The sequence below is a fragment of the Pecten maximus genome, chromosome 3, assembly GCF_902652985.1.
Source record: "Pecten maximus chromosome 3, xPecMax1.1, whole genome shotgun sequence".
Lineage (NCBI taxonomy): Eukaryota > Metazoa > Mollusca > Bivalvia > Pectinida > Pectinidae > Pecten > Pecten maximus.
The window spans coordinates 49,148,577-49,161,463 of record NC_047017.1 but is presented as its reverse complement, the minus strand read 5'-3'; the positions used below and the strand labels follow the sequence as shown (position 1 = coordinate 49,161,463).

At 37.4% G+C, this 12,887-nt stretch overlaps 1 protein-coding gene across 1 annotated transcript; it reads left to right on the top strand.

Annotated features, from left to right (window-relative positions):
• The first annotated feature begins 3,754 nt into the window (after window positions 1-3,754).
• Window positions 3,755-9,346, top strand: LOC117324425 (homeobox-leucine zipper protein ROC4-like). The gene is made up of 4 exons (XM_033880273.1): window positions 3,755-4,368; window positions 5,516-5,719; window positions 7,240-7,400; window positions 7,768-9,346. The coding sequence occupies exons 1-4, from the start codon at window positions 4,326-4,328 to the stop codon at window positions 8,800-8,802; spliced, it is 1,443 nt and encodes a 480-aa protein (XP_033736164.1). The 5' UTR covers window positions 3,755-4,325; the 3' UTR covers window positions 8,803-9,346.
• Window positions 9,347-12,887: the final 3,541 nt, after the last annotated feature.

Sequence of the window (12,887 nt, the reverse complement as noted above, 5' to 3'; positions counted from 1 at the left end):
AGGCCAGTAAATGACCACACACTTTATAAGATAACGGATTATCACTACAAACGTCAGTTATAAAGGGACAGGATTATATTACTATCGGATTGACACATCTCCGAACCATACTAATGTTTCTGCGAAATATCGTTTATATATTGTAATGACTACAGAATCCTATTTCCTTATTTTAATTCCGTTATAAATAGGATATTTTCTTAGCAGTAAAATTTGATTTGATTTTATCCTGAAATTAAGCGATGAGTTTCCGTAATGATTTACAATTAAGATAAAATTTATTTCGATGGTTTACCTGTGTGCTACACTTACCTACCTGTATACGTGTAATACTGTACAATGCTACAAAAGTCATATGATAAGATTATACTGCAAATTTAATTCGATGGTTTACCTGTGTGCTACATTTACCTACCTGTATACATGTAATACTGTGTAATACTACAAAAGTCATATAATAAGATAATACTGCAAATTTAATTCTGAAAAGTCTTTACAGGCTGCTGAGATTTATTTTCAAAAATATAGTCTTGAGGTTGACAAAAGAATTTCATTAACACGAGAAAATCCGCCCGCCGTAAAAAAAAATTCAGGTCAATAAGAGCTTGTGTCGAAATCTAAATGCTCTATAGTTTTACCACGAAATACCAATTAAAAAAATACAACTAGCTGTTAACTATAAGACAGCTAACTGTTAACTGGAGATAAATAACTGTTAACTGCAAAATAACTTACTGTTAATTGTAAGACAACTAACTGTCAACTGCAAAATAACTTACTGTTAACTGGACGATAACTAACTGTCAACTGCAAAATAACTAACTGCTAACTGTAAGATACCTAACTGTTAACTGTAAGATACCTAACTGTTAACTGGAAGACAACTAACTGTTAACTGTAAGATACCTAACTGTTAACTGGAAGATAACTAACTGTTAACTGTAAGATACCTAACTGTCAACTGCAAAATAACTTACTGCTAACTGTAATATACATAACTGTTAACTGTAAGATACCTAACTGTTAACTGGAAGACAACTAACTGTTAACTGGAAGACAACTAACTGTAAACTGGAAGACAACTAACTGTAAACTGTAAGACAACTAACTGTTAACTAGAAGACAACTAACTGTTAACTGTAAGACAACTAACTGTTAACTGGAAGACAACTAACTGTAAACTGTAAGATACCTAACTGTTAACTGGAAGATAACTAACTGTTAACTGGAAGACAACTAACTGTTGACTTTTTGTATAATCATATGTTGCATATACATTGTTAAATAGAAATTGACAAATAAAACACAGTTTTAACTAACTAACGGTCAGTTGGAAGATAACGAATTGGAATCTAACTACCAAAAACGAGTAACGGAAAACACAAAAACGAGTGACGGAATAACACAAAAACGAGCAACGGAGTAGCACAAAAATGAGTAATGAATTTGGACTAAAACGAGTAACGGAGTAACACAAAAACGAGTAACGGAGTAACACAAAAACGAGTAACGGAGTAACACAAAAACAGATATAGATGGAACAAAGATTACCGAGAATGATGATAATGTTACTTATGTAAGGCTATGCCTGACCTTTACCAGTGGGCATATCCAGTCCAAGGTCACAGAATGACATGTTAATATAATATATAACGATGATATCACACAGGTATTACCTTGTGTACGTATGATCTATTCCACATATTACAGTATAACACTGTCCCAATAATACCACAGTGTACGGAATCATTGGTTTGGATTGGGTATCTGTCCCTCGTATTTTTTTATAATAAAATGCAAACAAAACGAATTCCATCTTATTACAGTATCTTAATTGGTGGGGAAATGTTATGCGAAATTGTTTTGAACTTAAAACCAGGGCCCAGTTGTTCAAAAGGTGATTAGCTTAATCACTTGATTAGTGAAAATTTCATTTCTCATTTGTTACAAAACCCTTGAGTATATCATCTTTAAATTATGCCAGTTGGAAGAGAATTAAGAATTACAGATTTTCATAAAGTTTTGTCAAGCTAGTTCGACCAGAAATCATTGTATCAGGATTTGAAAAATGTTGTGAAAATGTGATTAGCCTAATCACCTTTTAAACAACTGGGCCCTGATGGCACATCAATCTACTTGTAATTAAATTCTGTTTAAATGATTGATATACCAGCCTCATGTATGACGTCGAATGCTGAAATTTTACTTTATATTTACATCTGACATTTACTCGCCAGAGTACGATATTATATTAGAATGTTTAAATAATCATAAACCAACATTTACTGGCCAGAGTACCATATCATATTAGAATGTTTAAACCATCATCACCAACTACCCCCCAGAGTACGAAATATCATATTAGAATGTTTAAGCCATCATAAACCAACATTTACCCCCCAGAGTACGATATCATATTAGAATGTTTAAACCATCATAAACCAACATTTACTGGCCAGAGTACGATATCATATTAGAATGTTTAAACCATCATCACCAACTACCCCCCAGAGTACGAAATATCATATTAGAATGTTTAAATAATCATAAACCAACATTTACCCCCCAGAGTACGATATCATATTAGAATGTTTAAATAATCATAAACCAACATTTACCCCCCAGAGTACGATATCATATCAGAATGTTTAAACCATCATAAACCAACATTTATTCCAGCAGCAATGTAATCCTGTCTTTATAAACAAATTATAAAAGATAACAAGTATTCGATTTATCTAAAATATAATATAAAGTATATGAATGATCTTCAATAATTATAAAATGTCAGATATATATTATTTACAAGCTATTTAGTTAACTATGTAAATATCTTTATTCAGCTCTCCTGAGTTCATGTTATATCAAAATCACGACTCAGAATAACCCCAGTTTCACTGAAGACAAAAACTGATGAATGTGTTAGGATATAGGGATTGTGTTAGGATATAGGGATTGTGTTAGGATATAGGTATTGTGTTAGGATATAGGGATTGTGTTAGGATATAGGGATTGTGTTAGGATATAGGGATTCCCAATGTTGACGACATTACAGGTCTGAAGTACTGTATGATATAGTGATAATAACACACGAAACCTCGACATTTTAACATGCTGTCTATGTTAACCAATAAGTCCTAAAACTTACGGAATAAAGTTGAATTGAATGATGACTGTCATGTAGACAATTACCTTCTTGTGTTAATTAGTCTAATTAATAAAATAACATATTCTGATATTGTTTTTCTCACGGTTATAATATTCCCCTATAATTATATAATTAGGACACCTTGATGAACTGTAATGATGAACCGTGTCGGGTTCATTAGTCCCGGAAACTAGTCACCCTAGTAGATGAGGATATGCCCTAGCGGAATAGCAACACCTTCGGACAAAACCGGACATGTTAGGGGTGTCGGGCTACATAACGTATTTCCGACCTGGTAGGGACACGGTGGCAAAGACTGGTGTAGACCCGCGGGCAGTACAACTCATTTAACAAAGAGATGACCACTATTGGACAATGTGAGAACAAAACACGTTCGCCCGATAATCATTTAACTGCTCATTTCATTATAATACAGGTATTAAGTTAACAATAGGTACAATTTACTTACATTGATAATTACAGCCCGTTAACGTCTTAAGAAATCTGTCTATTATCCACGCATGACTGGCGTTTTGATTTCATTGGTAGTTTGACCATACGAATACAAAAGTGTATATATACTGGATTTTAATCTACTTTGGTCAGAAACAAATCTGAGCTTTGTAGAACTTACCGTACCTTAAGATTCAAGTCTGCTCATTGATAAGACATTGTTAGTGCTATCTCTGTGGTATAGTAACTATATAGATATTTACCTGTCATCGCACACCTGGCCAAGAGGATCGACTCAGTTAATTTGGACACACCTGGTCGCTAATTGGGTGCAAAGTGTCTGCTATTGGATCATAATATACCCGAAAATTGCAGCATATTTTGTGGACATTCACTTTACAATAGTTGTTGCTTTATTGCTGTTTTTGTGAAAAGGAACGTGTATAGTTGTCCATTGAGTTTCCCAATGGGAGGGACCTGACCTTGGTGCTGTCCAAAGTTATAACAAGGGGCAGGTGTAACAAACATTTACCGGGAGGTGACACGCGAGCACGCGGGTCAATAAATCATTCCCATTATTACCCGTTCAAGTGGAGTTGGATGATTTTCACTTTTCATTTTCTCGTGGATTATATACAGAGACACTGAAGTCAAATTTGTGTGGTGTGCTGTGATTTTATTACACGGTTGTTGGTCAGTTTTATCATTCGGCCAATCTGACAGTATGCTGGAAGTAGACAGTTACCGCAGAACGTTCCATTCAACAGGTAATTTAACATATAAACTTTAATTATTGTTTTTTGCTTTAAATTTTTGTTAGAAAACATTACAGAGAATGAATTTCCAAAATGGACGGGAAATTTGATGTGATTTAAGGCGATTCTTTTCTAATTATTGGAATTTTCTGTCCTCACTAACATTGTGCTATAAGGACTTTTTTTTAATTTATCGTAACTGAATTTAGTTTTTCAAATCATTTATCAAAACACCACACTCGTTTTATTTGAAGGCGATTGGATGCAGCATTACACCAATCGATGTATCTAGAGAGTCTATTTATGTTACAAAAATAAATTTCTCAGTAAAAATAAGATTTGTCTGTGGTCAAACTAGATATAATGTATTAGAAGCTATAGTAAAATATCGTATACAATTTACACTTTATTTGGACTAAGGCCTACCCTAATGAGTATATCAGGTAATCTACGTTAGTTTACAGATTAATTACGGAGGCGACAACTAGCGCAACGTTTCCCACTAGGAACATTTTAATGGCATGTGATAGTTTTGAAATAGAAAACATATCGATGAAAATATCTAAAATTCTATTTTAAATATTCGCCGTATTTCCAATTGTATAACGTAATATGAATGGAATGTCGACCGCAATGTTTACTTTGTCTCGCGAACTCTTGCTCGAAGGAGTTTTCCATGTACCCAACTCGATAGATCACGTTTTACCAGATACAGATTAAAACTAGAAGTGAATTACTGTTATCTGACTTTGTACTGGTGAGTCCTCGCTATCACCCGACTGTCCTGTCAATCACAGGGCCGACAGACGCTACCTCGGGTGGGTCACCCAGACTAACATCCACGACACCTGTTTGTCTAAGATATATAAATTATTATTTGACTGTGCAATATATTTCTACAGTGTTGTATGTATTCGACTGTAAACATTCCATTAACAAGAACATTTTGATTGAGTCGTAGCGACATTCTATAGAGTTTATTAGGGTGAATAGATAATTGAACTTAGACCCAACTTATTACTTCACGTGCGAGTGTGCTCCAAAATTTATCAGAAAATATTCAGACAAGAAAAAAGTCGAATCGGAACGACTATATCCCTTTATTTCCTTTAAAAATACAAGCGATATTTCTTTTATAACATTTTCATTTTATTTACAGGTTATGACCCAAGGGTCCCTATGTCAGAGATGCCCGACCTCGGGGGCCTACACGAGCCTTACCCCTACCACGCCATGTCCGCAGTCAACAAACCAGAGAAACAGACTCCCCTGGTCCACTGGTCCCCTCCACACGCCACTCCAGTCTCTCCTACACCAGAAAATGGCGCCAAATCAGACGAAGACGTAGACGATGACGATGATGGTACGTGTTGTTTTCAGTTTTATATTATCTAATTCTACATCACTGGAATGTGAATTAAATGTTAGGCGATCGCAATTAAGAATGCAAAGTCATGCAACCGACAATGCTTCTACACGAATAATACGCCTGTCATTTTTTTCGATATTGGGTATTTATCCAACTTTAGGTTAAGGCATTATGCTACAATTCATGACATACCAGTGATTTGCCTTAGAGTTATCTCCCCTATTTTTATCCATTGTACCTATATACACACATTTCATTTTGCCTTTGGAAATAAGTCTCCACTTTAACATATTGACGGAAGAACATAATATATTAATACCATTGGTGTACAATACCAGGAAATGAGGTATGACAATGGCTAATTCTCATGCTATCTGACTATAGTATATCGATGTTATATTGTATATCTTATATAGGTCTCTGTTCTGAAAAGTGGACAAATATGATATATATATATATATATTTCAAACAATGAATTAAGTTCCGTACTCCGTCCCCTGTAAATACTCGGTGTAAGCAGGGCATGTTGTCCCATTGTGACTGTATAAATTAATAGTGTTTCATGACAGTATATGTGTGTTGATACGACTTAGCACCATCTATAATCTCCAGTCACACCGGGCCTGATCACTGGTAGTATATAGTGCCACTGTGGCTCCCACAGGGAATGATAAAAAGGGTCCTAATCACAGTCTACACACGCTCAGCGTGGTATATTTAACATATCAGGCCTTCGTCCATTGATCAGGTGCTAAATGTACATGACACTACATTTGTACACTTGTCTAGGAAAATTATCCCATTTTCATTGGTCTGTGACACGAAAATAAGGCGATACCAGATGTAAGAATTATCAACTCCTCAAAGTGTAGCGTCATACCGCTAATTAGTGGACAAGCTTTATAGGCAAATAGGAATATAAAAAACGCATGGGGATACTTGTTTATATTGAACCTATTCCGTTGTTCTAATTAGAAATCCATCCATCCATTAGAAATCCGTCCAATAAATGAGCGGTACCTGAGCTTGTGACCAGTATTAAATCACGGACATCTGATTTTACGAGTCAGTGCCCGTATTGTATAGGGTTGCCCCGATACCGTCATGCGGGCGATCATTCACGCATAAATCGTGTCTATAAGATAATTATATTTACACGGTTATAATCTTTGTTATAAAAACTGAAATGAACTAGTAGGAATTGACCAATCAGCGTGGGTATATGGACGTCATATCTGTTACCACCCCATGCAAACAGCACTGTCTTGACCTCTTGTTACACACGCTGTGTGTCAGAATGAATAGAGAAATCTTGAAAATCTTGAAATCTTGTGACTCATGTCGGACAGCGGGGTCAAGGACAGGTGTGGTCTTATCGAATTCCCTATATTAATGTTTCTTGTTTTTTTTTCAAAATACAAAATTAAGAAATGAGAATCGACCATCTTAAAAGAAGAAAAGATATTTAAAGTGAAATTATTTTCGAAACTAAGTATGATTACCTTTACTTATAGATTGCCGTCCGTTCACCCCACCCCCACCCAGGGAACGGCTCAGTTACACCCGCTACCAACTGGAAATGCTGAACGGTATCTACATCCGGGTCCGCTATCCCAACAGTACACAGAAACTCCTGATTGCAAAACGGGTCGGCATCACCAGAGAACAAGTCAAGGTAAACGTTGATATACTAACTTTGCCGTGTACGGGCCATACTCATCAAACATCCCAAATTCACACGTCATGGTCAGTGTTTGATTTGTCTCAGCTAAACTTTCAGTTTTTATTCTCACGCATTTCTACCAATATCTGATATGTCAATGATGTGTTCTGTCATATTATTTAGTCCTGTGGGATAGACCTGATACAATGGAGGTTTACAACGTTCTTAACTATTCATAGCATACTGACTGCAAGGTACTCGTAACTCCGGTATAAACGTATTTATTGACCAAGATAATCATTATCACGGAGAAAGGGGAAGGTAACAGATCATCTGTATATAGTCAATACAAAAGTTCACAATTCCTTTTGAATTGCAGATTTGGTTTCAAAATAGACGACGAAAAGACGTTGTCGGCAAGAAGAAAGATGGATCCGAATCTGACTGTAGTAAGAGCGATCACAGCGACACCAGAAGTGACAACGGCGATACCAGGAGTGACAACGGTGAAAGTAAGGGCGACAACTGTGACAGTGATTCTGGCGTGAGCGAGGAGAACGGAGCCCTCATGGTACCTGAAGTGGTTATGAAAAGTGTTATCGCAGAATTACACAAGTTTGAGAAGGAACCAGTAAAGTCAAAGAAATTGAAAAAGAAAATGAAAGCATCTAGAAAGAAAGCGAAAAAAGTCGTCAACACACAACAGTTTCAGAGTATGCTGCTCGGTAGTGGGTACGACATGATATCACCACCAAACCAGGTCATAGCATCGGCTCCCCCAAAGGTGACAGGGACCACCAAGTTCAACCATTCCGAGGATATGTCGGCATTTGGCACTCCGAAGGAGGGGATGCGTCCGGTTAGTTACATGGAAGGTTACGGAAATCCTCTGACCAGCTCAATGTTGTCATCAGTACCGATGCGAGATATGCCCGCGGGACACCCTAGTGTGAATGCTTCACTTGGCTGCGATATGCCCGTTCTTTCTGACCTGCTGAACTACACTAAGGCGGGTGGTGAAACACCCAGTTCACGCCCACAGGAACATCTGCAACGAGTAAGCGAACCTCCCATGATGCATCACCACAGTAATCATACCTCTCCGAACAGTGGCTTTTATCCAAATGTCAGAAATGGCCAACCGTCCATGCCGATGTCTTCCGCAGTTCTCAGTCGTGTGTACCCTTTCCCATTTATTGCTGAGCACCCCATGTTGTTCTCCTCGTTACGTCACAACATGGAGCCTTGTCGCCCCCAGCCACAGTATCCAGGCGGTCATCATTACAATGAAGACTACACCCTGTTCCAGCCATACAACATCACATCTCTAGCTAATCCCTACTACTCACAGACATCACCCTGGTCACAACACAATTCGAGTGCCGAAAGTAACGGTCCATTCCAGCAGTTATGATGCTGAAGGATCACGCAGAGATGTCATATTCAACACTGTGCTCACACACACGACATCGCCACTCCAAATGTCCCTCATGCGAGCAAGCGACATTACACATAATGCTGTGTTATCACATGCCATCATCACAATATGCTGAATTGCTCTCCGAAAATACAACTAGTCCTCTCGACGCTGATAATTGCCGGCTGGTACAAAATATGGAACACACTTTCACCTTATCCATGACAACAGTGATATGTGTTGTTTCTTCCTTTTACTATGCCATACTCGACTGCATCCTCTTGAAACTGTTCTAACAAGGACAGGGTACCAAGTTATTTTCCGCGTCGAGTCCCGTGGTCTGTTTGACCAAGACTTTGTGTAATTGGAGTGTGGACGTTTTCTTATTCCTTTGATGGAATAAGGCATTCGAGTTTGGTGCCTTCCGGTGAAACCGGAAATAGACATATTTCAACTCGACAATCTCAGGTGCTATCTGTTATTCTTGTTTATGTTTACGCCATGTTTGTTTTAATAAAACTATATATTAATGTATAAACAACGAAAATTTTATTGTTTTCTCTTTGTTGTCGTTTACTTCCTTCCAATTAAAATAACTTAGAGCATGTTAATCTACGCATAATTATGACTGATTTTCGATGAAATTTCCTGGCCGTTGATTTAAGAAATAATTAACGATGATTCGTGTATTGTTGCAGGATATACAACTCGGACTCGGATATTTTGCAATTAATTAATAACGAAGGCCTGCGGCCTTCGTTATAAATTAAAATTGCAAAATATCCGAGTCCGAGTTGTATATCCTGCAACATTTGGTTTGTTTGGTTTGTTTTTGTTTAACGTCCTATTAACAGCCAGGGTCATTTAAGGACGTGCCAGGTTTTGGAGGTGGAGGAATGCCGGAGTACCCGGAGAAAAACCACCGGCCTACGGTCAGTACCTGGCAACTGCCCCACGTAGGTTTCGAACTCGCAACCCAGAGGTGGAGGGCTAGTGTTAAGTGTCGGGACACCTTAACCACTCGGCCACCGCGGCCCCTCATATCCTGCAACAATACACGAGTCAAAGTTGATTATTTCTATTCTACCATGTACTATTTAGTTCTGAGATCGACCTCTTTCTAATAGAAAAACAGCAAGGAAACCCCGAGAAAACCTTGTAATTTATTTCTTGAGTATTGCATTATTTGTTGATGAAATATACAGGCAATACAGTACTACGATCAAGAGCATCTACCATATGGCATTGATTTTGAAAATTTAAAATAAAGGATTAAAAAAAAAGAAAAAGAAAAAGTAAAAAGGGGGGGCCTCCGTAGGATTCGAACTCGCGTCGTGATAAAAATGTATTGAAAGACTAACCCATTAGCCCACTCGGCTATAGTAACCTTTTATAAAGCGGGTGAATATTAGGTATATAAAATTGTAACAGCTGTGACTCACGCTCGTGTATTATTGGCACGAGCGTGGGTTATTGGAAAATAATACATGGTTTTAAACCAATCAAAACTGGCGTTGCACAGCAAACATGGTAGAATCATAGATAACCACAAATTCTAAAGACTTCAAGATTAAATTAAATAATGTTCTATGTCATTGGTAATTGTTCTGTTCCGTTATCTACATCACCCTCATTATCTACATCATCCTCATTACCTATGTCATCCTCATTACCTACATCGTCTCCATTACCTACATCGTCTCCATTACCTACATTATCCTCATTACCTATGTCATCCTCATTACCTACATCGTCTCCATTACCTACATCATCCTCATAACCTACATCGTCTCCATCCTCATAATCTCATTACCTACAATTACCCCCCATTACCTACATCATCCTCATTCCTATTTCATCCTCATTACCTACATCAATCTCCCATTACCTACTTATCCTCATTCTAACCATCCTACATTACCTCATCGTCTCCTTACCTACATCCTCCCATTACCTACTTATCCTCATTACCTACACCATCCTCATTACCTACATCGTCTCCATTACCTACATCATCTCCATTACCTACATTACCCTCATTACCTACATCGTCTCAATTACCTACATTATCCTCATTACCTACACCATCCTCATTACCTACATCGTCTCCATTACCTACACCATCCTCATTACCTACACCATCCTCATTACCTACATCGTCTCCATTACCTACATCGTCTCCATTACCTACACCATCCTCATTACCTACATCGTCTCCATTACCTACACCATCCTCATTACCTACACCATTCTCATTACCTACATCGTCTCCATTACCTACATCATTCCAGTTACCTACATTATCCGCATTACCGACATCGCTCATACTACACATCCTCATACCTACACCATTCCAGACCTACATCGTCTCCATAACCACACCAGCCTCAAGTACCTACACGTCCAGACCTACATTATCCTCCATTATCCATTAAAGCCACTGATAGTCATCCTCATTACCTACATCGTCTCCATTACCTACATCGTCTCCATTACCTACATCGTCTCCATTACCTACATCATCCTCATTACCTACATTATCCTCATTACCTACATTATCCTCATTACCTACATCATCCTCATTACCTACATCGTCTCCATTACCTACATCGTCTCCATTACCTACATCGTCTCCATTACCTACATCATCTCCATTACCTATGTCATCCTCATTACCTACATCGTCTCCATTACCTACATCGTCTCCATTACCTACATCATCTCCATTACCTATGTCATCATCATTACCTACATCGTCTCCATTACCTATATGATCGCGTTAACATACCGAAGTTAGTTATCACTGAACCTGACAGCACGGCACGGCCGACGGAATAGTCCATTTACATAGTGTATTTAGTATTATGTAGTACATGTAACCGGGAAAGTCCAACTTCTATCACAAAGTTAATGGATGTCCTCAATTAAATACTTCATCGGGTTTACCGTCAAACTGTTTTATCTACTAGACCTTCCTAAGCACATTTAAATATAAGATTTTTGATTATAGATACATGCAGTACGTACCGAAAAACATATTAAACTGTATCATCAGTACTGCCAGAATGTAGAAACCTCGGTAGAAATTAGGACAATCAAAATTAACCTGAAATGTTGTGTGAAATATTTGATATTGAAAGGGAAATAAACTCCGTAATACACTCAATGTGTACCGTACATGTTACAGAATTGTTTGTTTTGATCGTTCTTTATCAGCCAGTTACCTCCCATGGTTTGTACTACCATAATGTGTCGATGAAATTCGCCAAACTCAAAATGTATCATACTTACCTATCAATCTGACTGTTTTTATGAAGACTTTCGGTTCCTTACACAGATTTCAAACATAATATACGAGTAAACATCTATTTATAATTTCAAGCATTAACGCCAGAACGATATAAAGATACACGTCTTCAAATGTCACCCGTGATACCCGAAGTTATGTTCCCTGTCGCTGGGCAGAGAGCTAGTGAACGTAATCCGTATCGAGGATGGGTTAATGTATGTCAAAATTAGGCCCACATCTTTGTGACATGATAAAAAAGTAAACAAACTTGTCTAAATTGCGCCTTTAACGCGCATATTTTACTCAATGGGAAAAAATAGATAAAAATAATGTACAGTATAGTTCATTGATACGACTCGAGGTATTTTCTTCCCAAAATAAAGTAATTTATTGGTAATTACCCCAGTCCTGTATTATAGACATACTAATCACATCATGTTGTTGTGCCGAGTTATAAGTTTATCTATTGTTGACACTGGGGGTAATAAAAATGTCACACATGTCAGATATCTTGATACAGACCTATATCTTCTAATAATGTCTTCCATAATCAAACTCTATATCATACTATGTATATTTTTGGTTCATTATAACATACACATTTATAATATTCGGTCTGAAACCTTATTTTTTGGCGGGAAACTTATCCTTGGGATAATATACATGATATACAATGTACTAACAAATTCACAGGCGTACGACTTAAACTAAGCTTTCTGATTTTTAGAGATATTAACGTCATATCAGCAGTAATGTTTTCCACATTCAATAGTATGGATCCCATCACATAGAC